Raw genomic sequence first — 25170 nt, forward strand, 5'->3', positions numbered from 1 at the left:
GAATGTCACCTAACTCATAATGGGAGGCTCAGGTCACACGGTGACTTAATACCTCATGGTTAATGGCTTTCAACCTCTACCAGGGCCTAGAAGCAAGCAAAAAAAGAATAGTTATCTGCAGAAAAGGGTGTGTATTTACTCCATAATCCTAGAGGTTAACACTGTGATTCACCTGTTGGTGCCTGCCAGGGGCCCCAGACAACATCCCTATTTGACATAAACACCTGGTGTATCATTGGATCTGCTGGCTCATAAGGTCCGAGTGAAGAGCAGCTTGTACTACAGCCTGGATTTATAGAAACTGGGAACCCCAAATACCTCTCTGAAGTAGCAGGCCCATGAATTTTTGTGTTTATCTTCCACCTTTTATTTTGCATGTTTTACTAAGGCATCTGAAGTGCTTGCTACTTTTGGCTTGCCAGACCCAATCAGCATAATGTCATCAGTGTAGTGATGTTGTGTTATATGCAATCTCAAAATAATCAAGATCTCTGTAGATGACATTGTGGCAGAGAACCAAAGAGTTGATGACCCTGAGACAAGACTGTGCAGGAGTACCTTGAGCCCTATCAGGTAAAAGCAAACTGCTTCTGGTGTTTCTTTTTTTTTTTTTTTTTTTTTTTTTTGAGACAGAGTGTCACTTTGTTGCCCGGGCTAGAGTGAGTGCCGTGGCATCAGCCTAGCTCACAGCAACCTCAGACTCCTGGGCTTAAGCGATCCTACTGCCTCAGCCTCCCTAGTAGCTGGGACTACAGGCATGAGCCACCATGCCCGGCTAATTTTTTTGTATATATATTTTTTAGTTGGCCAGATAATTTCTTTCTATTTTTAGTAGAGACGGGGTCTCACTCTTGCTCAGGCTGGTCTCGAACTCCTGACCTTGAGCGATCCACCCGCCTCGGCCTCCCAGAGCTAGGATTACAGGCGTGAGCCACCGCGCCCGGCCCGTTTCTTACAAATAAAGAGGAAAAAAGTTATTTGCCAGGTCAACAGCTGAATAGCAAATTCCAGGAGCACTACCTACAACTAGAACAGCAGCTGTAATTGCAGCCATTGCCTGATTAAATTTGTGGTACTTTACGGTCATTCCCCAAGATCCAGTTGCCTTATTTACAGGCCAAATGTGAGTTAAATAGGAAAGTGATACGTTGCACCACCTTCGCATCTTTCAAGTCTTTGATGATGACACTAATATCTGCAACTTCCCCAATGAATTAGTCAGCTAGGGCTGCCAGAACAGAATACCACAGACTGTGACTTGAACAACAGAAATTTATTTTCTCACAGTTCTGGAGGCTGGAAGTCCGAGATCAAGGGTTGGTTTATGGTGAGGCTTCTCTCTGGCTTGCAGATGACCACCTTCTTGCCGTGTCCTCACAGGGTCTTTTCTTTCTGTGTACGCACACTCCTGGTGTTTCTTCTTCTTGTAAGGATCCTAGCCCTATTGCATTAGAGTACCACCCTTAGGACCCCATTTAACTTTAATTGCCTCCTGTAAGGCCCTGTCTCCAGATACAGTCACATTGGAGAGTTAGGGCTTCAATATATGAATTTGGTGGGGGGGACACAATTCAGTCCATAACACCCAGGTATGCAGTTTACTTCTCAGTTGCTACCCTCATAGAAAGGGGAATCTCTAGGGGCATCCACTTGGCCTTTCCTATTATAATGGCCCTTACTCTACAGTCAGAGACCCATACCCATGTTAATTGCTAAATATGTCCATTCCAATTATAAATTCAGGAACTGGGGAAATAACCCCAGGGTGTGTTCAGAGAGGCACCAAGATCTCCTACTTTGACTGGTAGGCCATAGTAGCATTTTGAGTCCCAAGGAATTAGCATCAATCCAGAGCCAATGTTTAGTAATCCCCTAAATGTCTGGATATTTCCTTTTCCCCACTGCACAGTTGCTTCTGTAGAGAGTCACAGGTGTCTATGAGGAAAAACTGAAGGAAAATTTACCATATATATTTTGGCATCGTTGCAGGGTTCTTTCTTAAGAGGAGTTGGCCTCCCTTTCAATCAAGGGGCTTTAGGTCTGTTCACTGACTTAGGTCTGGAAACTGGATGAGAGGCTGTGACTCTCCATTGTGGTGACTCACATCGTATTTTTCGCCACTAGACTTCTCGACCACAAGACTCTACTGCTCGTTGGGCACAGTGGTTCACACCTGTAATCCTAGCACTGTGGGAGGCTGAGGCAGGAGGATCGCTTAAAGTCAGGAGTTCGAGGCCAGCCTGAGCAAGAGCAACATCCCATCTTTACTAAAAATAGAAAAAATTAGCTGGGTGTGTACATGCCTGTAGTCTCAGCTACTTGGAAAGCTGAGGCAGGAGGATCGCTTGAGCCCAGGAATTTGAGGTTGCTTTGAGGTAGGCTGACACCACAGCACTCTAGCCCAGGTGACAGAGCAAGACTCTGTCTCAAAAAGGAAAAGAAAAAAAGAGAAAGAAAAATAAAATATTTAAAAGGAAAAAAAAAGACTCTGTTGCTTTTGGCCAGGTGTGGTGGCTCACGTCTGTAATCCTAACACTCTGGGATGCTGAGGCAGGAGGATTGCTTGAGGTCAGGATTTCGAGACCAGCCTGAGCAAGAGCAAGATCCATTGATACCATTTAAAATTTATATATATATAATATGTATATATATATATATAGAGAGAGAGAGAGAGAGAGAGACTCTATTGCTCTTGATGGCCAATGTACTCACCTTGTCTTTGTCAGTTAAGCACTACTACTTGGCTCTGATATGCTGAGATCCTGTCATCTCTACTGAAATTAGGGAGCCTATCTCACTGGCAGAATCTCTAGCCACTGCTCCTGAATTACAGAGGAGAGTCCCCACAGAGCTTTTCAAGGGTGCAGATGCTCCCTTCCCCAATATATTTCTCAATGCTGCAGTGAACAGAGTGTCCTCTGGACCCTCATGGGGGACAAATAGGCTGTTTAGGTCACATATGATAAATCTGTTACAGCATTCCTTTGAATTTCATCCTCTCCATCATTCCAGTAAATTTCTCACATTTCAACCTTGTTAAACATGGGTACCACTAAGTCAAATTTTTAGTCAACCAACTGAGTAAACCATTACAGCCACTTGTAGCTGCGTGAGGTAACACTTTAAATTCAGAATCCCTGACAAGTGCATAGACAGCAATGAACATGGCTCAGTCTAGTGCTGTATTTCATCCTCACAAGAATCCACTCCCTCATGTATTCCCCAGATTTCTGTCTATATGTCAGCAAAATCTTGTAATTATTTTGGTGTATAAGTTATTTCCTTCTGAGTCAGATTTTGTACTTGCCCCCTTGGAGAATGCTGAGGTTTGATCCTAGTTATGGGTCTTGAGGCAACAAGGGGTGGTTTTGGTGGACCTTCAGGAGAATGGCCTGTCTATGCAAGGTGTATCTTCTGCTCCAGGAGAGGTTATTACAGAGCTTGCAAGCAAGGGAAGGCTGGTCTCCTCAGACACAAGTGAATAAGATCCTTCCACTGGCAAGGGAAGCTCAGAGAGAAATGAGAATCTAAGATTTTCAGATTTGTCTGAGTCAAATAAGATGGCCCCATACCAAGTTTTAGGGTCCTATTTCCTTCCCAATCACAGGAAAGACTTAAACTGTGAATTTGATGATGTAATTCTCCAGCATGCACAATTTTTGTGTTTTATTTGTAGCAAATCAGTCTGGTAGCTATAAGAAATGAGAGATTCTTTTATGGCTATCATAGAAGCTCTACAGTTCTCTGACCACGACTTAAGCTGAGAGTTTAAAGACTTGAGCTTGTCATTTTCTTTCTGCAAGGATTGTGATGCAATTGGAAGAATCTGTCCCATACTGTAGTCCCCATGATTATTATCACTGCCATAACAGTCAAGTGTGACAACCAGTTGGGCCCCCAAGGCACTTGCTTTACTTGGCACTTGCTTTAGTTGGCACTTTATCACAAATAGCCACAGGTGATAATTTAATTAACTATGATTCCACAGCATGCCATGGATTGGTAGCATCACATTTCTCATTGGCAAAGAGCTTAGAACATTCAAACCTAGTGACACAACCAAGCCAGTTCCCTAACCCCATCTTTTGGGGTCTATTTCCTGGGACCATTCCAAGTACCAATTTCTGTATCAGTTAGGGTCCAGAAACCACCCCAGTCATTGAGACAGAAACCACACCAGTCATTGACAGAATTTAATATAAAGAATGGTTAAAATGGTTAACTAGATATAGTTGTTAACTAGATAACTGTAGAGGCAAAAAGAAAACTCTGAGATATCACGGAGGCAGCAACAAACAGCAGGAAGCACCTGTAATTCCTAGGGCTAGGAGAACAAAGGAAAGAGTTTGGAATTACTAAAACTTAGAAACTTAGAGGAGGGGCCCTGCAGAGCTGAAACTGAGACCTCTAAGTATGATGCTGGTATCTAGTCTCTGAGCTTGGAGGAGGAACCCAGACCTCTGAGGAGGTATACTACCCAGCTGGTGCTGGTATCTCGAGTGGGACAGAATGGAGCTGGTAATGCAATTGTTGGGAAAAACTGCAAAGTGGATTCAGGTGCTGCTACAGGCAGGCCCTGCTGCTGCCGGGGTGAAGGAGTGTTTCTAGAGTGACCCCCACTGGACTAGGAAGCAAACAAGAGAGTCCCTTCTTCTTCCTCTGGCCTCATGATCTCCCTCTGGTAGCCCTTATTGGCAGAGCCAAACATAGAGCCTACTGACCAAACAAATATGATTTGCGGAGCCCCAGCCAGTATTTCATGATAGCAACTAGAAGGGTGGGGCCAGGTGTGGTGGCTCACTCCTGTAATGCCAGCACTTTGAGAGGCCAAGGCAGATGATCATTTGGGAAAAGGAGTTCGAGACCATCCTGGGCAACATAGCAAGACCCCATATCTACTAAAAATAGAAAAATTAACCTGGTGTGGTGGCTCATGCATGTAGTCCCAGCTATTCTGAACCTTGAGCCTGGGCACCAGGTATGGAGTGTACAGTGAGCTATGATCACACCACTGCACTCTAGCCTGGGCAACAGAGCAAGACCTTGTCTCAAAAAACAAAAAAGAAAGAAAGAAAAGAAAAAGAAAAAAAAGAGAGAGAGAGGGCCGGGCACGGTGGCTCATGCCTGTAATCCTAGCACTCCGGGAGGCCGAGGTGGGCGGATCGTTTGAGCTCAGGAGTTTGAGACTAGCCTGAGCAAGAGCGAGATCCTGTCTCTACTAAAAATAGAAAGAAATTAGCGGGACAACTAAAAAAATATATATAGAAAAATTAGCCAGGCATGGTGGCACATGCCTGTAGTCCCAGCTACTTGGGAGGCTGAGGCAGAATGATTGCTTAAGCCCAGGAGTTTGAGGTTGCTGTGAGCTAAGCTGATGGCATGACACTCTAGCCCGGGCAACAGAGACTCTGTCTCAAAAAAAAAAAAAAAAAAGTTTACAAAAAGAGAGAGAGAACAGAAGAGTGGGTTTGGAGCTGAGGGACAATAACTTATTAACTAGCACAGACGTCTTTATAAAGTAGTCCAAGAAAGAAGTGAGCTTAGGTGAGAATTAGCTGGTTTTCTTTTCTTTTCTTTTTTATTGCTGAGTTGAATGGTAAATGAGCTGGTTTTCAAGCAGAGATGGAAGGGATATAAAGTCCAGAGATCATGGGCCTTTCAGGGTTGGAAAAGCTGACCACTTCTGGACAACACATAGCACAAGGTAAAACAGAAAAGGTCTTGAACAACATGAGTTGAAAGATGTGATCATCTCTAAAGCAAACATCAAGTTATCAGTGTGGTCTTCCTACTTATTATTTCACATGGCTTCAACTTGGCCACCCATTAAGGGTAAGGCAAGCAGGTGATAAAGCAAATAAATACTGTCAGAATATTGACCCAGATATTTGGTCAAACATTATTCAAGATGTTTCTGTAATGTTTTAGATGAGATTAATCTTTAAATCAGTAGACTTTGAAAAACAGATTATCCTCCATAATGAAGGTGGGCCTCATCCAATCAGTTGAAGGCCTTAATAGAAAAAAGAATAACTCCCCAAAGAAGGAAGAAATTCTACCAGCAGACTGCTGTCAGACTCCAACTGCAACATCAACTCCTCCATGGGACCCCAAATAGCCAAAACAATTTTGAACAAGAACAAAGTTGGAAGTCTCACACTTCCTGATTTCAGAATTTACTACAAAGCTACAATAATCAAAACAATGTGGTACTGACATACAGAAAGACATATAGGCCAATGGAATAAAATGGAGTCCAGAAATAAACCCTTGCATATATAGTCAAATATTAACAGCTAATAATTTTTTTTTTTTGAGACAGAGTCTTGCTCTGTCGCCCAGGCTAGAGTACCATGGCATCAGCCTAGCTCATGGCAACCTCAAACTCCTGGGCTCAAGCAAGCTTCCTGCCTCAGCCTCCTGAGTAGCTGAGCCTACAGGTGTGTGCCACCACGCCCAGCTAATTTTTTCTATTTTCAGTTGTCTGGCTAATTTTTTCTATTTTTATTTTTTTTTATTTTTGGAGACTGAGTCTCACTCTTTTGTCCTGGCTAGAGTGCCGTGGCATCAGCCTAGCTCACAGCAACCTCAAACTCCTGGGTTTAAGCAATCCTTCTGCCTCAGCCTCCCAAGTAGCTGGGACTACAGGCATGTGCCACCATGCCCGGCTAATTTTTTCTATATATTTTTAGTTGTCCAGCTAATTTCTGTCTATTTTTTTAGTAGAGACAGGGGTCTCACTCTTGCTCAGGCTGGTCTCGAACTCCTGACCTTGAGCAATCCTCCTGCCTCGGCCTCCCAGAGTGCTAGGATTATAGGTGTGAGCCACTGCGCCTAGCCAATTTTTTCTATTTTCAGTACAGAAGGGGGTCTCACTCTAGCTCAGGCTATGACAGCTAATAATTTTCGACCAGGATGCCAAGACCATTCAATGGGGAAAGTTCAGTCAAATGATGCTGGGAAAATTGGGTATCCACATGAAAAGAATAAAATTGCACCCTTACCTTACATTATATACAAAGATTAACCCAAAATGGATCAAAGATCTAAATGTAAGAGCTGAAACAATAAAACTCTTAGAAGATAATTTCGTGACAATTGGATTTGGCAATGATTTCTTGGATATGACACCAAAAGCACAAGCAACAAAAGAAAAGAAGATAAATTAAAACTATACTTTCAGGGATCATTTCTACAGTTTCTTACTAGAGAAATTTCTCTGAATGTATAGAGCACCAGAAACCACCAGAAGGAGGCGCAGTGTTCTCTTCTGAGCATGAAGCCTGCTCTTGGTGTTGCTTGGCTACAACAGCCATTTGCCATTGATGATCGTTCTCTCCCTTCCAGGGAGTTAGAGGGAGAGGACACAGTCTGAGTGATTCCTTTTAAAAAAGAAAGGAAGAAAATAAAGTAGGTAAGTTGAACTTCAACAAAACTAAAAACTTTTGTGCATCAAAGGACACTATCAACAGGGTGAAAAGGCAACCCACAGAATGGGAGAAAATATTTGCAAATCATATATCTGATAAGGGGTTAATATCCAAAATATATAAAACACTCCAACAACTCAACAGAAAAACTAGACCCTGTTGAGCTTAAAAAAAAAAACAAACCCCAAAAATGGGCAAAGGACCTGAAGAGACATTTCTCCAAAGATACACGAATGGCCAATAAGCACACGAAATCATGTTCAATGCCACTAATCATCAAGGAAATGTAATTAAAACCAAAATGAAGTACCAATTCACACTGATAATAGCCAATACGGTGGCTATTATTTTAAAAAATGACAGAAAATAACAAGTGTTTGTGAGGATATAAAGAAACTGGAACCCTTTTGCATTGCTGGTAGGAATGTAAAATGGTGCAACTGCTGTGGAAAACAGTATGGTAGTTCCTCAAAACATTAAATTACAGAATTGCCGTATGCTTCAACAATTCTACTTCTGGCTATATATCCAAAAGAATGGAAATCAAGGATTTGAACATATATTTGTATACCCATGTTCATAACAGCATTATTCATAATAGCCACAAGGTGGAAGTTATCCAGGTGTTCACTGATGGATAAATGGATAAACAAGATGTGGTACAATGGAATAATATTCAGTCTTAAAAAGAAAGGAAATTCTGATACAAGCTACAATATGGATGAACCTTGAAGACATTATGAAATAATGTCTTACGTCATAAGTGAAATAAGTCAGACACAAAAAGACAAATACTGTATGATGCCACTTATATATATGAGGTACCTAGAGTAGCCAAATTGATACAGACAGAAAGTTGAATGGTGGTTGCCAGGGGTTAGAAAGTAGGAGGAATGTGAAGTTATTGTTTTTTGTTTTTTGTTTTTTTTTGTTCCCCGCCCCCCGAAGTTATTGTTTAAGGGGTATGGAGTTTCAGTATCAGATGAAAGAGTTCTGGAGGTGGATGGTGGTGATGGTTGCACAATAATGTGAATGTACTTAAGCCACAGAACTGTTAATAACTTTTAAAATGGTAAATTTTACATTATGTATATTTTACCACAATTTTTTAAATGGTTAAAATGGCAAGTTTTATGTATATGTTACCACATGCACACACATGTAGAGACTTTAGGGCCCTATGCTTTCACCAGTAGGAAGCAGCTGATGAAAGCTGAGCATTCTCCAAGAAGTAGGTCATATTTCCCAAGGCCCAGCTCAGATGTGGCCATGAAGGGTGTCCACAAGGAAAAGCATCCTGAGGCACATCCAGGAGCCGATGAAGAACAATGGACGGGGTCTAATCAAGGAAATTTCCTCAGCCCCAGGGAAGGCGGCTTTGATATGCCTGGCCAGCGGGAGTTCAGACCTGCTTTGGACCAGTTGCTGTTGAACCTCTTCCATGCTTTCCTTTTCTGGATGGGAGTTTATACTGACGTTATCCTTTTCTGGCTCAACCAGTATTTATTGGCTATGTTTGTGAAGTGCAGATAACTTGGTTTTTCAGTTCATAAATCACCATAAGGAACCATATCTGAAGCTGATTAAGAGACTTTGAGGTGAATATAGTGACTAGATGAGACTTGGGGCTATTTCCCTTGGGAAGGAATAAGTGTATTCTGTGAGGAGAAACAGGTATTTGACTCAGAAAGACTGTGACATACAAATATCTGTGTTCTCTTCTTCTTGAACCCACAGCCAGGCTTCACTTCCCAGTAGGGCTGCCAGATTTAGCAAATAAAAATACAGGATGCCCAGTTACATTTGAATTCCAGTAAACAATGAAGAAATTCTTAGTAGAAGTATGCCCCATGCAATATTTGGAAGATAATTATATCAAAAAATTATTTGTTGTTTACCTGAAATGCAAATGTTAACTGGGCATGTTGTATTTTACCTGGGAACCCTACTTCCCACCTCCTTTGCAGTTAGATGTGGCCATGTAACTAAGTTCTAGACAATGAAAATGATGTACGTCTATTCTAGGCTGGCCCCTTAAAACCGCTCTGAAAGTAGATGACTCTAAGGACCCAGAAGAGGGCAGCGTCACAAAATGGAGAAGACTGGGTGCAACAGGTCTCCCTTCCCAAACCTGCACTAGACTACCATAAACAAGAAAGGAACTTTTATTATTAAGCCACTGAGTTTGGGGAATTGTTTGGTATACCAGTTAGCCTACCTTGAATAATATCCCTAAGCCCTAAATTCAATAGCTTTTCTTATCCTTTCCTTTTATTTTTTTTAAGTCTAAAGAATGTGCTTTATAACTTTTTACTTATTTATTTTTTAGAGACAGGGTCTTGCTTTGTTGCCCAGGCTGGAGTACAGTGGCCTGACTATAGGTCACTATAGCCTCAAATTTCTGGGCTCAAGTGATCCACCCGCCTCAGCCTCCCGATTAGCTGGGAATACAGAAGCACACCACCACACCCAGCTAATTTTTTAATTTTTTGTGTTTGTAGAGAAGGGGTCTCACTATGTTTCCCAGGCTGGTCTTGAACTCCTGGGCTCAAGTGATCCTCCTGCTCTGGCCTCCCAAAGTTCTGGGATTATAGGCATGAGCTATCGTGCCCGGCCTCTTATTCTTTTCTTAAACTTAATAGCATATGACCCTGGTAACCATTTCTTTCTTTTTGAAACTCTCTTTTCCCCTAACAATCTGACTTATTTCTGGTACTTTAATGATAATAAAATAGCTACCATTCATGAAGTTCTTACTATATGCCAGGCACTGTGCTAAGTGCTTTATCTTCCTAAATATTCTATGTGGTAGATGCTGTCACTCCCATTATACAGATGAGAAAACAGGTTTGAGAGGTTGAGCCCCTTGCCCAAAGTCTTACAGCCCCTCTTCCTTCTCCGTCTCCGTCTCTACTTTCTTTTGACAATCCCAACCAAATCATGGCTGCTGTAATTGTCACGTCTGTGTGGATGGCTCCCTGATCCCTCTCCTCGTCTCCAGTTCCACATTTCCTGGCACATGCAAGTGCTGCTGGCATCGTAAATTCAACATGTCCAAAATGCAGCTATCCCTTTGTTAGCACTGTTCTAGACACTTTTTATTTATTTATTTTTTGAGACAGGTTCTCGCTCTGTCACCCGGGCTAGAGTGCAGTGGTGTCATCATAGCTCACAGCAACCTCAAACTCCTGAGCTTAGGTGATCCTCCTGCCTCAGCCTACCAAGTAAGCTGGGACTACAAGCATGTGCCACCATGCCTGGCTAATTTTTTTACATTTTGTAGAGATAGGGTCTTGCTATGTTGCCCAGGCTGGTCTCAAACTCCCAACCTCAAGCGATCCTCCTAACTCAACCTCCCAAAGTGCTGGGATTACAGGCATGAGCCACCAGGCCTGGCCTGTTCTAGATACTTTTCATGTGGTAATAGTTAATTCCCAGAACTACTCTATGAGATGTTATTATTCATATCTATGAGGTAGACAGTATTATCTACATTTTACAGATGAGTAAACTAAGGCTTAGAGATTCAGTATCCAGCTCAAGTTTACTCAGCTTGTACACAATAGAGCTGGGTTGAGGGCTGATTTCAAGGCCTAGATGGCAATAATAACACCTCAGCTCCGCTCACACTGAGCTCTCCCTGTCCTGCCCTGTTCCATTTCCTGCCTTCTGTATTCATTCTCTACCCCTAACTTTCAAATCCTACCTACCCTTCAAAGTTCAGCTCAACTGCCATTTCTCCACCAAGTCTTTTCAGCTATCACAAGCTGGAAGGGATGTCCACCTTGTGTGAATTTACAGAAGACATGCTCTAGGCCAGGCGCGGTGGCTCACGCCTGTAATCCTAGTCCTCTGAGAGGCCGAGGCGGGTGGATCGCTCAAGGTCAGGAGTTCGAGACTAGCCTGAGTGAGACCCCCCCGTCTCTACTAAAAATAGAAATAAATTATCTGGACAACTAAAAATATATATAGAAAAAATTAGCCAGGCATGGTGGCGCATGCCTGTAGTCCCAGCTACTCGGGAGGCTGAGGCAGTAGGATTGCTTAAGCCCAGGAGTTTGAGGTTGCTGTGAGCTAGGCTGACGCCACGGCATTCACTCTAGCCCGGGCAACAAAGTGACACTCTGTCTCAAAAAAAAAAAAAAAAAAAAAAAGACATGCTCTATACCTCACCTTTTTCTAAGTGCACAAGTAAAACTTTAATTCATCCTCATCATTAAAAGTTCAAATAGCAAAATATAGAGCAAGAAGTTTAAGTGTCCTTTAACTCCCCACATTTGCTCACTTTCTACCTTGATTAATGTTTCTGTGTATCTGCTAGCAATTCTATTAGACAGTTATTTGAGGACAGGAGGCATAGCTGAGTCATCTTTATTCCCCTAAAATAGGCATTAATAAACAATTGCTGAAAGAATCAATTAATTTCAAATCCCTTGACCCTGCACATACTGCATTTTTAGATGACAGAGAGACGGTCCGTTCAAGAAGTGATTTTTTTCCAGGGGGACTGCTAAAGACATGTCAAATGCACCCTCTCCTCCCACCTTTATTAAAGAACAAAAAAGCATCTACTTCCAGGTACATGAGGCATCTGGTTTCTGTTTCAGCAGGGTCTCAGAAGGAAATGACTTTTCTCTGAAATTGTAGACACCCCACCCAGCCGTGGCATTGTTGGACCTCAGGGTAAACAGGAAGCTTCCTGCCTTGGGCTGTTCATGTCCCTCTGCCAGACTATTAAAGACTGTTAATAGGATGATAAAAGGACAGCTGTTGGCCATAAAATCAGCCCATTCCTTAGATCCTTAGAGAACAGCAACTAGAGCCCTCCAAGGCCACAGAGAACACTGTGTCTGTCCCCAGGCTGTACCAGGAGCATCCACCTAGCTGGGGTCCTCAGTTGTAGGGTTTCTGGGCGCGAGGAGATCTAGTGTGGAGGTAAGTTGAGACTGCCAGAGCAGTGAAATTACACCTATCCTGTGGGGTTTGAGTCACCTCTTCCAGCAGGGGAATTATCAGTCCTGATTACCCCCCAAAAGGAGGCAAAGAGGAAAATCCAAGAGCAAAGAACCCAACAGTCCTACCTTAGCAATAAAGAGCTGAAACAGGACCCTAACTCCTCCTGTACACAGGGCGGAAGTCCCTGGATTTGCAGCTGTTGGCAAGGAGAGAGCGAACAGTTTCTGCCAGCTGGAGAGACACTAGGGCAGGGGTGATCATCATTTGCCAAGAAGGGCACTCGGTGTCTTGGCAGAAAGCAGAGGGCTGCCCCGATCTGTGTGTACATTTTCAGAAGCATTTGACTCTGGACCAAATTCTCTCAGCTGTGCTAACGCTGCGGCGGCGGCGATGGATGGGAAATGCTTATTGGCCAGGCTGACCAGAAGCTCCAACAGAGGGTGCTGGGGCTCAGCCAGGAGCTTCCCTTCAGCTGGCAAGTTTAGCTTTCTGTCACGGTCGGAGGGAGTGTGTCAAAATTCCAATTCTCAGGGCTCTCCAGAAGCTGCTTGTGATTACCCATCTGTTTTGAAGAGTTTCTGCTTATTGGAATTTTTGGCTCAAATCGGGAGTAAGAGAGGTGATGATACAGAGCCGAACTCTGGCTCAAGGAATAGGCAAAAATAGCTCAGCAGGGGTCAATGATCTTACTACAATCAGAGTGACAGGCTCAACACCAAACGGGGGCCAGGAAGCACATGGCAAATACCATTTCATTCAATCTTGGACTTACCGACAATTTACCAATCCATGCTACTGTGGCAGCTCCTCTGACCCATGTCTAGCAATCAAGCAAGCACAGGTGCCAGAGAACGGCAGGGCAAGGAGCCTTATTTGCCAGGTGTCACTGCTTTCCCTCATTCAAAGGAAAGATCACGTAAGTTACTCCTTAGAGCTGCACCCCGGGGTGGAGGAAGAGTTTCTTCTAATTGCTGAAAACAGGAGAACTAGAGATATTTTTTCCTAAAATCACGTTTAAGCATCCCCCTAAGTGTTGAGACTGGGATGATTCTGTTGTTTAGGGCAGTTCTTAAGATCTTACCGTTGAACCAGCCTGAGCAAGAGCAAGACCCTGTCTCTACCAAAAACAGAGAGAGAAATTAGCTGGACATCTAAAAATATATATAGAAAAAAATTAGCCAGGCATGGTGGCGCATGCCTGTAGTCCCAGCTACTTAGGAGGCTGAGGCAGAAGGATTGCTTGAGCCCAGGAGTTTGAGGTTGCTGTGAGCTAGGCTGACGCCATGGCACTCTAGCCCGGGCAACAGAGTGAGACTCTGTCTCAAAGAAAAAAAAAAAAAAAAAGATCTTACCGTTGAAAGGGATCTGCAGGAGACTATATGGTTCACCACCTCCACCCACCACCTCGAAGAATAACAGCATTTCCCCTAGTTTCAGAGGAGGTCACTAAGGCTCTGAAAACACTCCCAAGGTCACACAGGGTGTTCACAGGGTTTTACTGAGACGACTGTTTGGGGACTTGCTCCTGGCACATTCTTCTTACCCTGACTTTTTTTCCCCAAGTGATTTGTATTATTTTTAAAAAGGTAATTCATTGCATGTATAATTGAAAGTAGTTTAATTTGCATATCTTTGTAAGATTTTTCATATAAATAAACGCACAAATCACGAAAAAGTCATTAGAAACAATGTCTATTTAGAAAAGATGGTCCCACTTTACCACTGCCACTGCACTGTTGAGGCCTGCACCATCTTGTGGGGACTGCCACCAGCCTGTCAGCTAAAGCCTTTGATGAAATTTGCTTTTAATAATTTACATTTAAATTTATGCATGGGTCAGTGGTAGGTTTAAGACTGTCCCTTCACTGACTGAGTAGAAAGATCCAGGTGTACTTTAGACTTGGAATAAGATAATCTTCACTTACAGTAAAAATAGTTACTATTCTAAAATTTGCCCTAATCAGGACCAGAAAGGGCTCTCTATGGCTCGCATTTCTCCCATTCCTGACCAGCCTTCAAAGAGAGATTCTAATGGACACAGTAATGATCACAGGACAGCGCAGGAAGTCCCAGTGTGTATTTTTACTTTCAGATCCCTGAGTAAAATTGGCTTCCAGCCTGTCCCTGGAGACTCCAAGTCATGTCCAAGGCAGGAAGTTGCAATGCAGGAGTAGTCCCAGGAGCCAGTAACTCAGGAAGTAGCCTAGAATGTATCGTGTGACTGGAGAACAGGTCTTCCAGTTGTACAAAAGTCCCATGATAGAATTTCTGGGGACCTTTTGTCCTGGTAGGGAGTCTCCTGCAGGAGGCTTCCAAGGCACAGTCTCTAGAGATCTCAACAGTGGCTCTTGATCCTGAAGCAAGTGAGCTGGAAACCAGTACACAACGGGAGTGGAGGAGCCCAAAAACCTGGTGAGAACCTAGAAATCATGAGGGGGGGAAACCCACACATTTATTGGAGTGTCACTGACTCAGATTGGACCAGGCTGGGGACTTCTCTGCTGCTGAGTGAACTATGGTCCCCCACAACTAGAAATGTATTATGCTGGAAAAGAAATTCAGCAGAGTTTAGGGTCTATCTTATAAAGATAAGTGTGACACCAGCCAGGCAACCTCTGTGTTACAAATAAACATAGATAGCTAAAGACTAATTACCACAATAATGGGCCAATCAATACTAAAACTCTGTGGGGTCTAATTTTAGTCTAAGGCTTGGACTCTAAACTCTGGGCTGTTGATTTGGGAACCTAAGATGGTTCCCTTACCCCACGGGGGTGGCAGAGCAGACAGAAAGGGGTAGGTCATCTTATGGTTCTACATTCTCCCTCTTTGGGGAGTCCAGAGCCCAGTCTCCAAATGGTCTCCCTCATCTAACCTGGAGACCCTAAGCTTTGCTGGCACTCACTCTACTGCTAGCCAATCCAGCTACAAACACAGAATGCTACTTTCTCTTTCTCCTGTGCCTCTTATCCACACAGCTCAGAGAACTTTACACACAGCCAATATACACCTCTAAGAGGCACAAACTGCTAAGGAAGAAGTTGGTAAGGGGAAAAAAGACTTCCTGGAGTGTGGCCAGAGCTAAGAATAAAAATTCGGATGTAAGACCAAACCCTTCCCATCCCTCTTTGTTGTTACCTCAAATATTGGAAAAGGTATCTCCTCAGAAAATTGGGCATCTGCCTGGGCTCAGAGTACCTTGAGAAGCCAATATTCAAGAAACCAATGTGGGTATAACTATATATTAGGGGAAGCTCCCAGAGATATCCTCTGTGCTTATTCCTGTATCTCAGTTGAATCAGGTCCTTTCACAGCCCTCATGTCTTCACACATGCCCTTCCATTTGCCTAGAATGCTCCCTCTCTTCTTGTATGGCAAATCCCTTTTTACTCTTCAGGACCCAGCTTAAATATGATGCTTTTCTCAACTCCTCCAGCGAGTTAGCTACTTTTTCCTTTCTGCTTCCACAATACTTTAGCTGAGCTTTTTTTTTTTTTTTTTTTAACATCTCAAAACAGTAACCCCCCTTCCATCCCACTATACTATAATTTTATCAGTTGAATCCCTGTCTCCCTATTTATACCATGAAACCCACTAGGGCAACAATTTTATCTTACTCATGTTCCATCCTCACAGGTCTAACCCAGGGTCTGGCACAAAGAACACCCCCAAATAGTTGCTGAATGAATAAATTAGGTACGGATTACTCAAATGGGAGAAGTTAGCTGTCTTCCCTGTCCTTGGCCAAGGGGTTTTGAGTGTGTTCACATCCTTACCCAGCCAGGAATCCACCTCACCTGAACATGCATGCACAAACTTCCAAACAGCAGCAACACTGCAGCATGGACCAGGTACACAAACACCTGAGGACTGAGGAATCCAGGATCAGGCTTCTCTAAGGTCTTACTGTTCTTGCTCCTTTGCAGCCCAAGTGTAAGGCAGAGCCAAGGGTGGGTGGTCACGTATGTCCATGTTGCCCAGGCAACCAGTATAGCCACTGGTGTGGCCAACAGAAAATTGGGCATCTGCCTGAGCTCATAGTATTTCAAAAAGCCAACATTCCAGTAGACATCCTGGATATAGCTGTATATTAGTGGAAGGTCCCAGGAGCACCAAGGGGGCTCATTTCCCTCTGCAATCTGGTAGCCCTTCTCCATAGCTAACTGTACCAAGGGCTCAGGAATGGGGTGAGCCGAGCCTGGCAGACAGAATTGAGTGTAGGCGTAATACTGAAAAAGGGCAAAGGGAAGGCCAAGTGTAAGCACTGACAGAAACAGAGAGGCCATCAGCTTCAAGAGTTGTCTCAGGGGATTCAGCACCGTAAGAGAAGAGAAAAAGCCTCGACACTGAGAATACATGAGGAAGCCAACACTGACCAGCCCATTGGAGCGCACACCAGTGGCAAGGGCAAAGAGGAGTCCACTAGTCCAGATTCGGCCCCTCTCCAGCTGCCCCATGGCACTGAATGTCAGGAGGGCAAACAAAGCTTCTGAATAACCAGCTGCCAGGAAGACATTGGCAGGGCTGAGGCAGAAGAGCAGTGCTGCGTAAAAGGCCTGGTGGGGACAGTGCAAAACCAGACAGCCTAGGTCATGAAGTGCGACTGCGGCCAGCACAGAGAACAAGGAATTGAGCAATGCTACTGAAATCAGCAGGCAACTCCGGAAGCTCAAGAACCACCACAAGGGTCTTAGCAGTTCAGTCATCACCAGCAGGGCCAAGGGGAAACCAGGAAAGAAGGCAAAGTTGTGCTCATACAGGTACCCGTGCTCGGCAATGAACAGGAAGTGTTCAGCATCCCAGCGAGACAGGCCACCTAGAAGACCTTCCACAAGTTGGTCCATAGAGCCTGAGGGGGCTAGTCGAGGAGGACAGAAGGCTTCGGCATGGTGATCTGGGATGATGGCATTGAAGATGGCCTGTGCGGTAAAGAAAAATGAGGATTTTGGTTGAGTAACTGGAAGAAAAGAATTGCCATTTAATAAAATGAGGAAGAACATACTTGTTGTGGGGGAATCAAGAGTTCAGTTTTATACTAGCTAAGTTTGAACTGGACACTCTAGAAGTCAACTATGCAGTGAGCTATGAGTCTGTGGGTCAGAAGAGAGATCAGGACAGGAAATAGAAATTTAGGAGTTATAAGTGCATGGCTGGGTTGGTATTTAAAGGAGACTGAATGAGATCTCCTAGGGAGGAAGTCCAGACAGAGGAAAGAAGAGATCGAGGTCTGAGTGTCAACATTTAGAGGCTAGAAAGAGGATGAGGATCCAGCAATAAAGATAAAGAAGGCACAGTCAGTGAGATAGGGAGAAAGCCAGGAGCATGGTATCTTTGAATCAAGTGAAGAAAAGGAGTGATCAACTCTGCTAAATATAGGTCAAGTAAGATGGGGACTGAAAACCGACCACTGGATTTAGCAATGTGAAGGTCACTGGTGACTTTGATGAGAGCTATTTCAATGGAATGAAGGAAAGAGAAGCCTGCCTAGACTGAGTTCAACAGAATGGGAGAAGGGCAATTGGAGACAGTACAGACAGACAATGATTTTGAGTTTTGTTGTAAGGAGAGCAGAGAAATTGGGTAGTAGGTGAATAACAAAGTAGAGTCAAGAGACAATTTTTTAAAAGTGGGAGATAAGGCTTTGTATGCTAGTAAAAATAGTCCAGTGAAAAGGAAACCACTGAATATGCAGGAGAGACAGGCGAGGATTGCTGGGCAGGCAGAAGGGGATGGAGTCTGCTACACAGATGGAGGAGCTACCTTAGAGAAGAGGACAGACAGTTCATCCAACCTTCAGTACTGAAGGCACAGAGATGCAGACATAGGCAGACAGATGAATATGGGGAGAGCATGTGGAAAGTCTCTTCTAATGCCTTCTTTTTTTCTGAGTTTTCATTCAGGAAAGCAAGTTATCAATTGAGATTGAGTATTGAGGAAAATGTGTAACACAAGTCATCTATGACCCTGGTTCTCCAAATAGACTGTGCACTGGAATTACGCAGGGGGTTTCAAAAAGTACTGATGCCTGGGTCCCTTCCTCAGAGTTAATGATTTAAATGGTATGGCGGACAGCCTGGGCATTGGAATTTTCTTTTAAAGCTTCCCCAGGTGATTCTGATGTGCAGAAAACTTTGAGAATGGGAGGGTGACTGGTCTAGGAAAATACACTAAGATTGCTAGGTAGCACAAAGGACTCACTTGCGTTAGTGATCTTCAGTTAGAAAAGACTAGTTAGTAGAGTTGTGTGTTTTTCTCTGGGCAGATGCAGGCAAGGAGTAGGCAGAGAACTGGATTTAATAAAGGTTAGGCTTTTGTCTTATGACTAAAACAGGGAGAAGGGAGCAAGAGAGTTGAGTGTATATACATGGGGATGACCACCATGATGGACCATGGAATCTCAGCTTGGTAAGAAGGGGAGTTGAAGCCATGCAGTGGGTGAGACACAGTGAAACAGTGGTAGGATCAATGGATTATAAATCCTGACAGGGTGGAAGAATCGTTAGAGCTGAGGTACTAGAGAGGGTGAGCTGGAAAGATAGGAGATAGTAGTCAAAGAATGGAATGTATGAAATTGAGATTATTTGGCAGGGGTTAGGGGTTTAGGGTATGACTATGAGAGTGCTGAGGACAAGATCACCAGAAAGTAGCAGGACAAGGAAGTCAGAGACCAGGGCACTGCATGCATCATCTTCATTAATATTGAAACCACCAAAAAAAAACAAAGGAAGTAGTGCTGGGAAAAGTGACAAGTGAACCAGGAGCTAAAACCTTCAAGGAATAGCTGTCACTGACAGAGAAATGACAGCAACAATGAACAGTAACTAGGGATATAATCTGAGGACTTGAGCTTATTAAAGTGGGGATGGGGGAGGGAGGGATAATGAAACTGCATTTATTGTTACATATCTTTTTGCCCCCTTAGATTGTCAGCTACTTAAGGAAAAAGAGACCATGACTTTTTTACCACCTAGCACAGTTCTTGGAACCAATAGGTACTTCAAAAATTTTTGGTTGGTGAGTGAACTGCTGAGATGAAACATACTGTTTCCAAAATCACCACCTGAATTAGAACCCAGCTGCCCTGGCTATCCCAGATACCTATGCCAGATACCTTCCTGATACCAATCTGCAGTATTGCTCCTTTGGCTCTGTTAATAACTCAGCTAATACTGAGCCATCACTGACTCAGTCTCTCCAGCCTGGCAACAGGAACACAGCCCCATTTTTAAGGCTCTTTCCCGTTTTGGTCAGTTTCCTTATCAGGCTACTTCAAACAGTGAAAACAAATGGGACAGGAGTGACAGTCACAGATAACAGCCCTAGCCTCCAGGTTGAGGACTTGTTTAACTAATCCTGGAACCCAAAAGAGCCTGCTATGCCTCAGATAGTGGGGGAGTAGAGAGGAAAGGAGGTTTCTGCAAAGGAACCAGCTATGAGCCTCAGAGGGAATGGTGCTGTGATAAAAGGCACACATAATTATGTTAATATAACATCCCTAGGATGTTGCCATACATTCAACAACATTCATTTATTTACGAACATATACACTGAGGACCTACTAAGCACCAGGCACTGTGCTAGGCACCAAATCATTCATATATATGTGAAATTTTAATAAAATATGTATCAAGGGCAGCCTTGGAGAGGCAAAGGGAGGTGTAAAAGGTCACAGGCATTAAGAGTTGTATGTGGGTGAGGCAGCAAGGGAAGGTGCCGGGGGAGAAGAGGAGCCATTATTGATTAGTGAGTACACACAGATGATCTCAGGATTTACACAGTGCCACCTCTGTCCCACTCAACTGACTGACACAGTGCTCAGTCCCCTGGTAACGGGGCCCAAGGCAATGCTTTGAGCTGTCACACTGTAAAAAGTATCTATGGGTACAGAACATCACAGTCTGTTAGAAAAACCACTGGCTCAGGAATTAGGAAATATGGGGTCTAACTCTGGCCCTTCTCTATCTTGCTATGTGGCTTTAGGAAAGTCATTTAACCTTCCTGGCCCTCTGTTGCTTCATGTGTAAAACAAGGGGTTAATACACTGTTTCTAAGATTCCTGACCACTTTTCAGTCCATGGTTCCCTCCAATCACATGGAGGGGCACACCCTAGCCCAGTCATGTAGCAATGGCACATTCAGGACAAAGGATCAGAGACTGACCTGCAGCATCAGAGTCAGGACACGGCAGCTGATTGCAAACCTCAGCACCTCCTTCCGGGATGGGTCCAGGGGCCACATCTTCTCAATACCAGGAATTCAAGGGTTGCTACCAAGACTGAGCTCCCTCAGGTTTCTAAACTCTAAAACCCAAGGAAGAAAATGTCATACATGGGTTGAAAGCAAATTCTTGAAGGAATTCTTCATAGGAACCGCCCCCTTCAGCATTACCATAGCAAACTTAATCACCTAACTTCCCAGATGAGGGAAAAGAATCTTGAAGGCAGAAGGGTTCACTAGGTGTCACTCTGAAGCCCTGTATTCTTGTCGGAAAACTTCCACACAGATATGCATGAAGCTGGAAATAAAGCTAAGCTCACAGAAAATCTTTAACAGCCTGCTGAGTGCTCCTGTGCACTAAAGACCTGGGTTCAAGTTCTGACTCTGTCACTTACAAGTTCTCTTTAGTCCCTCTGAGCCTCAGTTCTTTACGTAAAAAACGAGATCAGTCTACCTTTTTTTTTGCCTGTCTCAAAAAATTGTCACAATGGTGAAATGGACCAAAGTGTGAAGTACTACACAAATCTATGTTGTAGCTGCTATTATTTGGTGTGTGCCCTTTTCCTCTTGCCCAGAATAATAAACTGGTCCCAAACCAGAGTCCCAAAAGTGGGGCATAAAACCATACTGGAAGACCATAATGACTACACACTCCAGCTTAGCTCTTTGATGTGTGTTCAGCTGGTCTGTTAAATTAAGTGGAAAAGGAAAAGAAAACCACCACTCAGCAGGACTTCAGCCAGCTCATATTGCTGAAACAAACTTAGGATGAAGACAGAGTCCACTACTAGGGATGGAGAAAACTGTTATTTCCATCTCTTTGTAGGAATGGCAGCAATGTATAAACAACTGCAAGGCCATTCTGAGGCAAAGAATGCACTTTAAGACTTTTTTTTTTTTTTTTTTTTTTTTTTTTTTTACAATTCCTTGGGCTAAAAGAAGTAGCAATGGCTCCTACAGAACTTTCAAACACCAGCCTGAGAAATCCAAAAGGAGAGCAAGAGCATCAGAGGCAGCTCATCAATCTGGGGCGAAGAACTACAAGAAAAAGATATTTAAACTGAGAAATTTAACAAGGAGGGCTGGAAAACTCTTCTTTCTTATCTGGCTAATACCCATCAAACCTTTAGGTTGGTTACCACTTGTTTCTGGAATTCTTCTCTGATCCTCACTAGACTACGTGCTATGCTTTCATAATACGCTCTTATTGCCCTCTGCTCTGTCGTATTTATTGCTAGTGCTTATTTAAGTTGCTGGTGAGGGCAAGCGCTTTATATCACAACTATATCCCTAGGGCCTAACATACAAATACACATCTTAAACCTATGTTCTGAATGAACGGAAATGGCAGGGACAGAATACACCATCACCAGTTCACTAACTTTACATGTATTCCTCCCATGTTAAGAGCAAGACAACAAAAGTCACAGAAGCCACAGGAAAATAAAATTTCCCCAGAAAGGGAGCAAGGTTGGCCAACAGCAACAGTACTCCTTCCGCAGCACAAGAGGGCGCCTGCTGCTTACTCCATCTCCAGGGGGCCTGAAGGAAGGGAGGGGCCGCCAACTTCACACCGGTTCGCTCATGAAAATTCAGTTCAAAGGCAAGCTTCTGAAAACCCCAGAGAGCAGCGGTAGTTTGTGAATCTACCCAACATTTCCAAAGTATGACTCGCTGAATCGAAAGAAATCACGGAAACAGGCACACCCAGCTTCACACAGCTATCCTTCCCTACCCTAGGGTGAATTCGCTCTTTTTCCCTTCCTTGGCTTCCCACCCACATGCAGAGAGACGTTGGGAACAGAAAAGCATTTAACCCACCTCTGCCTCTTGACCAGGCTTGCATTCTTCCTTTCCTTTCTCCAGAGTCAAGCTCTAGCCTCAGCGACCACAGAAGATTTGTAGCCCACTCTTAGCTTACAGGTAAACCAAGTAAAAACAAAGCTAGTCAATTCTCCTTCTCAGCTAATTGTCAGCCTCACTTCCCAACAACCCATTTGCTAAATCACAGACTCTCAACTGGTAGGACACTTGTAGATCAACTAGTTTCACTCTTATTTTCCCATGAAATAAATAGCCCCAGAGACCTCATTAGACACTGTGAGGCCAGCATAATTACCATCGCCATTTTATAGATGTGGACACTGAGGCTCACCAGGGTCAAGTGACACACCCAACGCTACTTAAAGAGGGTGTCATGTTTCTTGCTTCTGAAACATGGTACCAGCCTGCATCCCGGCCAAGGGTATGCACTCTTCCCTGGCCAGGATTATGACCCAGATCTCCCAATGCCTAGCCCAGTACTTCCTCCAATGACAGAGCATGCTCTTGCTGGGTATGCTTAGGGCAGGTGGACCCTAACTGAGAATTTGGGAAAGCCTGCTGAATTGGAGCCCTGGACCCTCTGAATAAGACTAACATTCTCTGTGCTTTGGCTAAGTCGCTCTGACCCAGCGTTCTCAGGGCTAAAGGCCTCACGGGCCGTCCCGAGCCAGGGGCCGCCGTCTGACAGCCCAGCCATGTCTGAAGCCCGTTCTGGCCGGCTCCGTCCCGACACAGTCCCCACCGGGCACCAGGCATCTACCCCTCACCCTAGAGAGGCCACGGCCCGGGGGCTACTCCCTAGGGAGCCTACGCAGCCCGGTCAGGCCACAGCGCCGGAAGCCGGCGAGGGTGGGAGGCTGAAAAGGAAGAGGCGGCGCCCGAGGCCGCTATGATGGAAGGGCGGGGCTCCCGGCTTCTTCGCGGCCTTCGCCTCATTTCTCTCAGTCTCCGTTTGACAGCTTCCCTCCCCCAAGAACGCCAGGGCTCCCAAGCTGCCGCCAGGTCCTCCGCGCCTGCCGGTCCCGACCTCCCCGGCTAGGCCCGAACCTCGGCTCCTCCATCCGGGACCCGTGCAGCCTGCGCCTGCGCGCTGGCTCCGCCGACGGCGGCCCCGCCCCGCTCCTGCCCGGACTCAGAGCCGCCCCGCCTCCCCCTGCGGTGGCCATGTTGACTCCAGGCGTGCGGGGCGGGAACCGCGGTTCCGCGCCTCGGCGCGTAGCACCTTCCCAGTTTGGTGACACCTGAAGAGTTCTTTCTTGCACTTCGCCCTCCTCCAACCCCCGCCCCCTGCCCCCACCTTCAGTTAGCGCGCCGGGGCAGCGGTCTCAGAGTCGGTGCTCTTGCCCCAGTTCCATGCCCCAGACGTTCACCGAGTTCCCGGTGTGGGCCAAGACTCTCGTGGTTGGGGGCTGAACCGCGCGCGGCCTCTTCACAGAAGCCAGAGCCGCGCTTTTTCTGCTGTCAGGCAACAACGGCCTAGCACTGGGTCTGGCATACAACAGATGTTCTCTGAATAGTCAAAGAAAAGCCTTCTTGGGGTTTCTGTGGCCAGCAGTGGCACCCTGCGTCCTGGGTGTGAAGAAAGTAGGGGATCCCCCTGATTTTCCCCTCCCCTGGCTACCAGGGACCTTCTGTCCCACTTCAGTCCTCAGCCCCACCTCAGTGGCTAGCGAGGATGGTGAGGAAAACCTCAGAATATCCCCAGGACTCCTTTCAGCTCTCTCACTCAAGCAGCTTCTCTTATAGGAAGTGGGGCCAAAAAAGAAGAAAAAAAGAAGCAAACTCAACAAAACCGTCTGTTGGGGGTGGGGGGCGGCCAGTTGGTACCCCTGTAACGGAAACTGTTAGAACAACTTTGCACCTTCCTTAAAGGAAACAGATAATAAATCCTTCTCCGTTGGTGGATTTCTTGTTTCTCAGGATTCCAAAGCCTTCTGTGGTTTCAGTTATCTGCCCTGCAAACCAAGCCAGGGTCTGGGTTAGCCTCTGGCCACAGCCCTGACTGAGGAAGGGGTTTATCTTCTGCAGCAGCTACTAATGTGGGTGGGAACAAAGAGATGGCTGCTACCTCTCCAGGCAAAGACTAGCCCACATCAGTTCTGTGGGGACCCGGAACTGTATCTTTTGATTCTTTATAACACATTTCACACCCTGAGACCTAAACTGCCCTCAGATATTTGTTGCGTGTAAGGTGAATAAAGTACAAATCACATTTGGTTCTGTGTTGGAAAAGGGGGGAAAATAGAGTTTAGAAGGCTCTTCCCCCAGAATTTTCAGTGACTCACAACTTGTTCTCAGGCCAGAAGCCTGTGAGTGAAACGGCAAAGCCTAGGGGCACACTTGTGACTGGGGCCTGAGGTTGTGACTTGAATCTCTAGAAGTCCACCGTGAGGCTCCAGGCAGCACTCTGCAAAGACAAACTGAAAAATGAACTGTCCTTGCTCTGTAAATTCACAGGGCAAAAAGATATACATTCTAGGGTTCCCCCTGTCCCCACCAGATTCCCTCAAAAATCTATTTGTAAAAGGGCAGGGATCTCTTGTGACAAGTCAGAATGTTTTCTAAAAGCTCAACTCTCACCCTGTGGAGGTAGAACTTTGTCCAGATCTTCAGCTCTACTTTCCTGCTATTTCTCCTTCCTTTCCTTCTCTGCTACCCAACCCCCTCCTCTTCCGCTCTGTTTCCTGTTTCATTTTCGGGCTCCTGAGCTGACAGGAAAACAAGGAAGCTGAATCTTGTGTTC

The 25170-nt window shown here is 44.9% G+C and overlaps 1 protein-coding gene and 1 non-coding gene across 10 annotated transcripts; one reads left to right on the top strand and one right to left on the bottom strand.

The window, feature by feature from the left end:
- Positions 1–1254: 1254 nt before the first annotated feature.
- On the bottom strand, positions 1255–23547 carry PIGV (phosphatidylinositol glycan anchor biosynthesis class V). Of its 9 annotated transcripts, none has more exons than XM_045545856.1 (5): positions 22425–23468; positions 20547–20686; positions 16184–17305; positions 7207–7382; positions 1255–1441 (listed from the first exon to the last, which is right to left on the bottom strand). In XM_045545856.1, coding segments are annotated over exons 2-5 (1377 nt in total). In that variant the 5' UTR covers positions 20625–20686; positions 22425–23468; the 3' UTR covers positions 1255–1440. The 9 variants fall into 9 exon arrangements, with proteins under 9 accessions (XP_045401812.1, XP_045401811.1, XP_045401807.1 ...); XM_045545855.1 differs by lacking the exon at positions 1255–1441 and adding an exon at positions 2672–4324; XM_045545851.1 differs by lacking the exons at positions 1255–1441; positions 7207–7382 and adding exons at positions 13988–14806; positions 23475–23547 and having other exon boundaries at positions 22425–22519.
- LOC123636086 lies at positions 7168–7380 on the top strand. The gene has a single exon (XR_006734313.1). It is a non-coding gene; the product is annotated as a small nucleolar RNA U3 (small nucleolar RNA).
- Positions 23548–25170: the final 1623 nt, after the last annotated feature.

Source organism: Lemur catta, chromosome 3, assembly GCF_020740605.2.
Source record: "Lemur catta isolate mLemCat1 chromosome 3, mLemCat1.pri, whole genome shotgun sequence".
Lineage (NCBI taxonomy): Eukaryota > Metazoa > Chordata > Mammalia > Primates > Lemuridae > Lemur > Lemur catta.

Excerpts from the sequence above, each read along its gene's own strand:
- PIGV (XM_045545851.1), bottom strand. The coding sequence starts at position 20,624 with ATGTGGCCCCTGGACCCATCCCGGAAGGAGGTGCTGAGGTTTGCAATC. Across the intron at positions 17,306-20,546 it reads TCCTGACTCTGATGCTGCAG|GCCATCTTCAATGCCATCAT; the intron begins GTCAGTCTCTGA and ends TTTACCGCACAG. Across the intron at positions 14,807-16,183 it reads GTTTGTGCATGCATGTTCAG|GTTCTCACCAGGTTTTTGGG; the intron begins GTGAGGTGGATT and ends CATGATTTCTAG.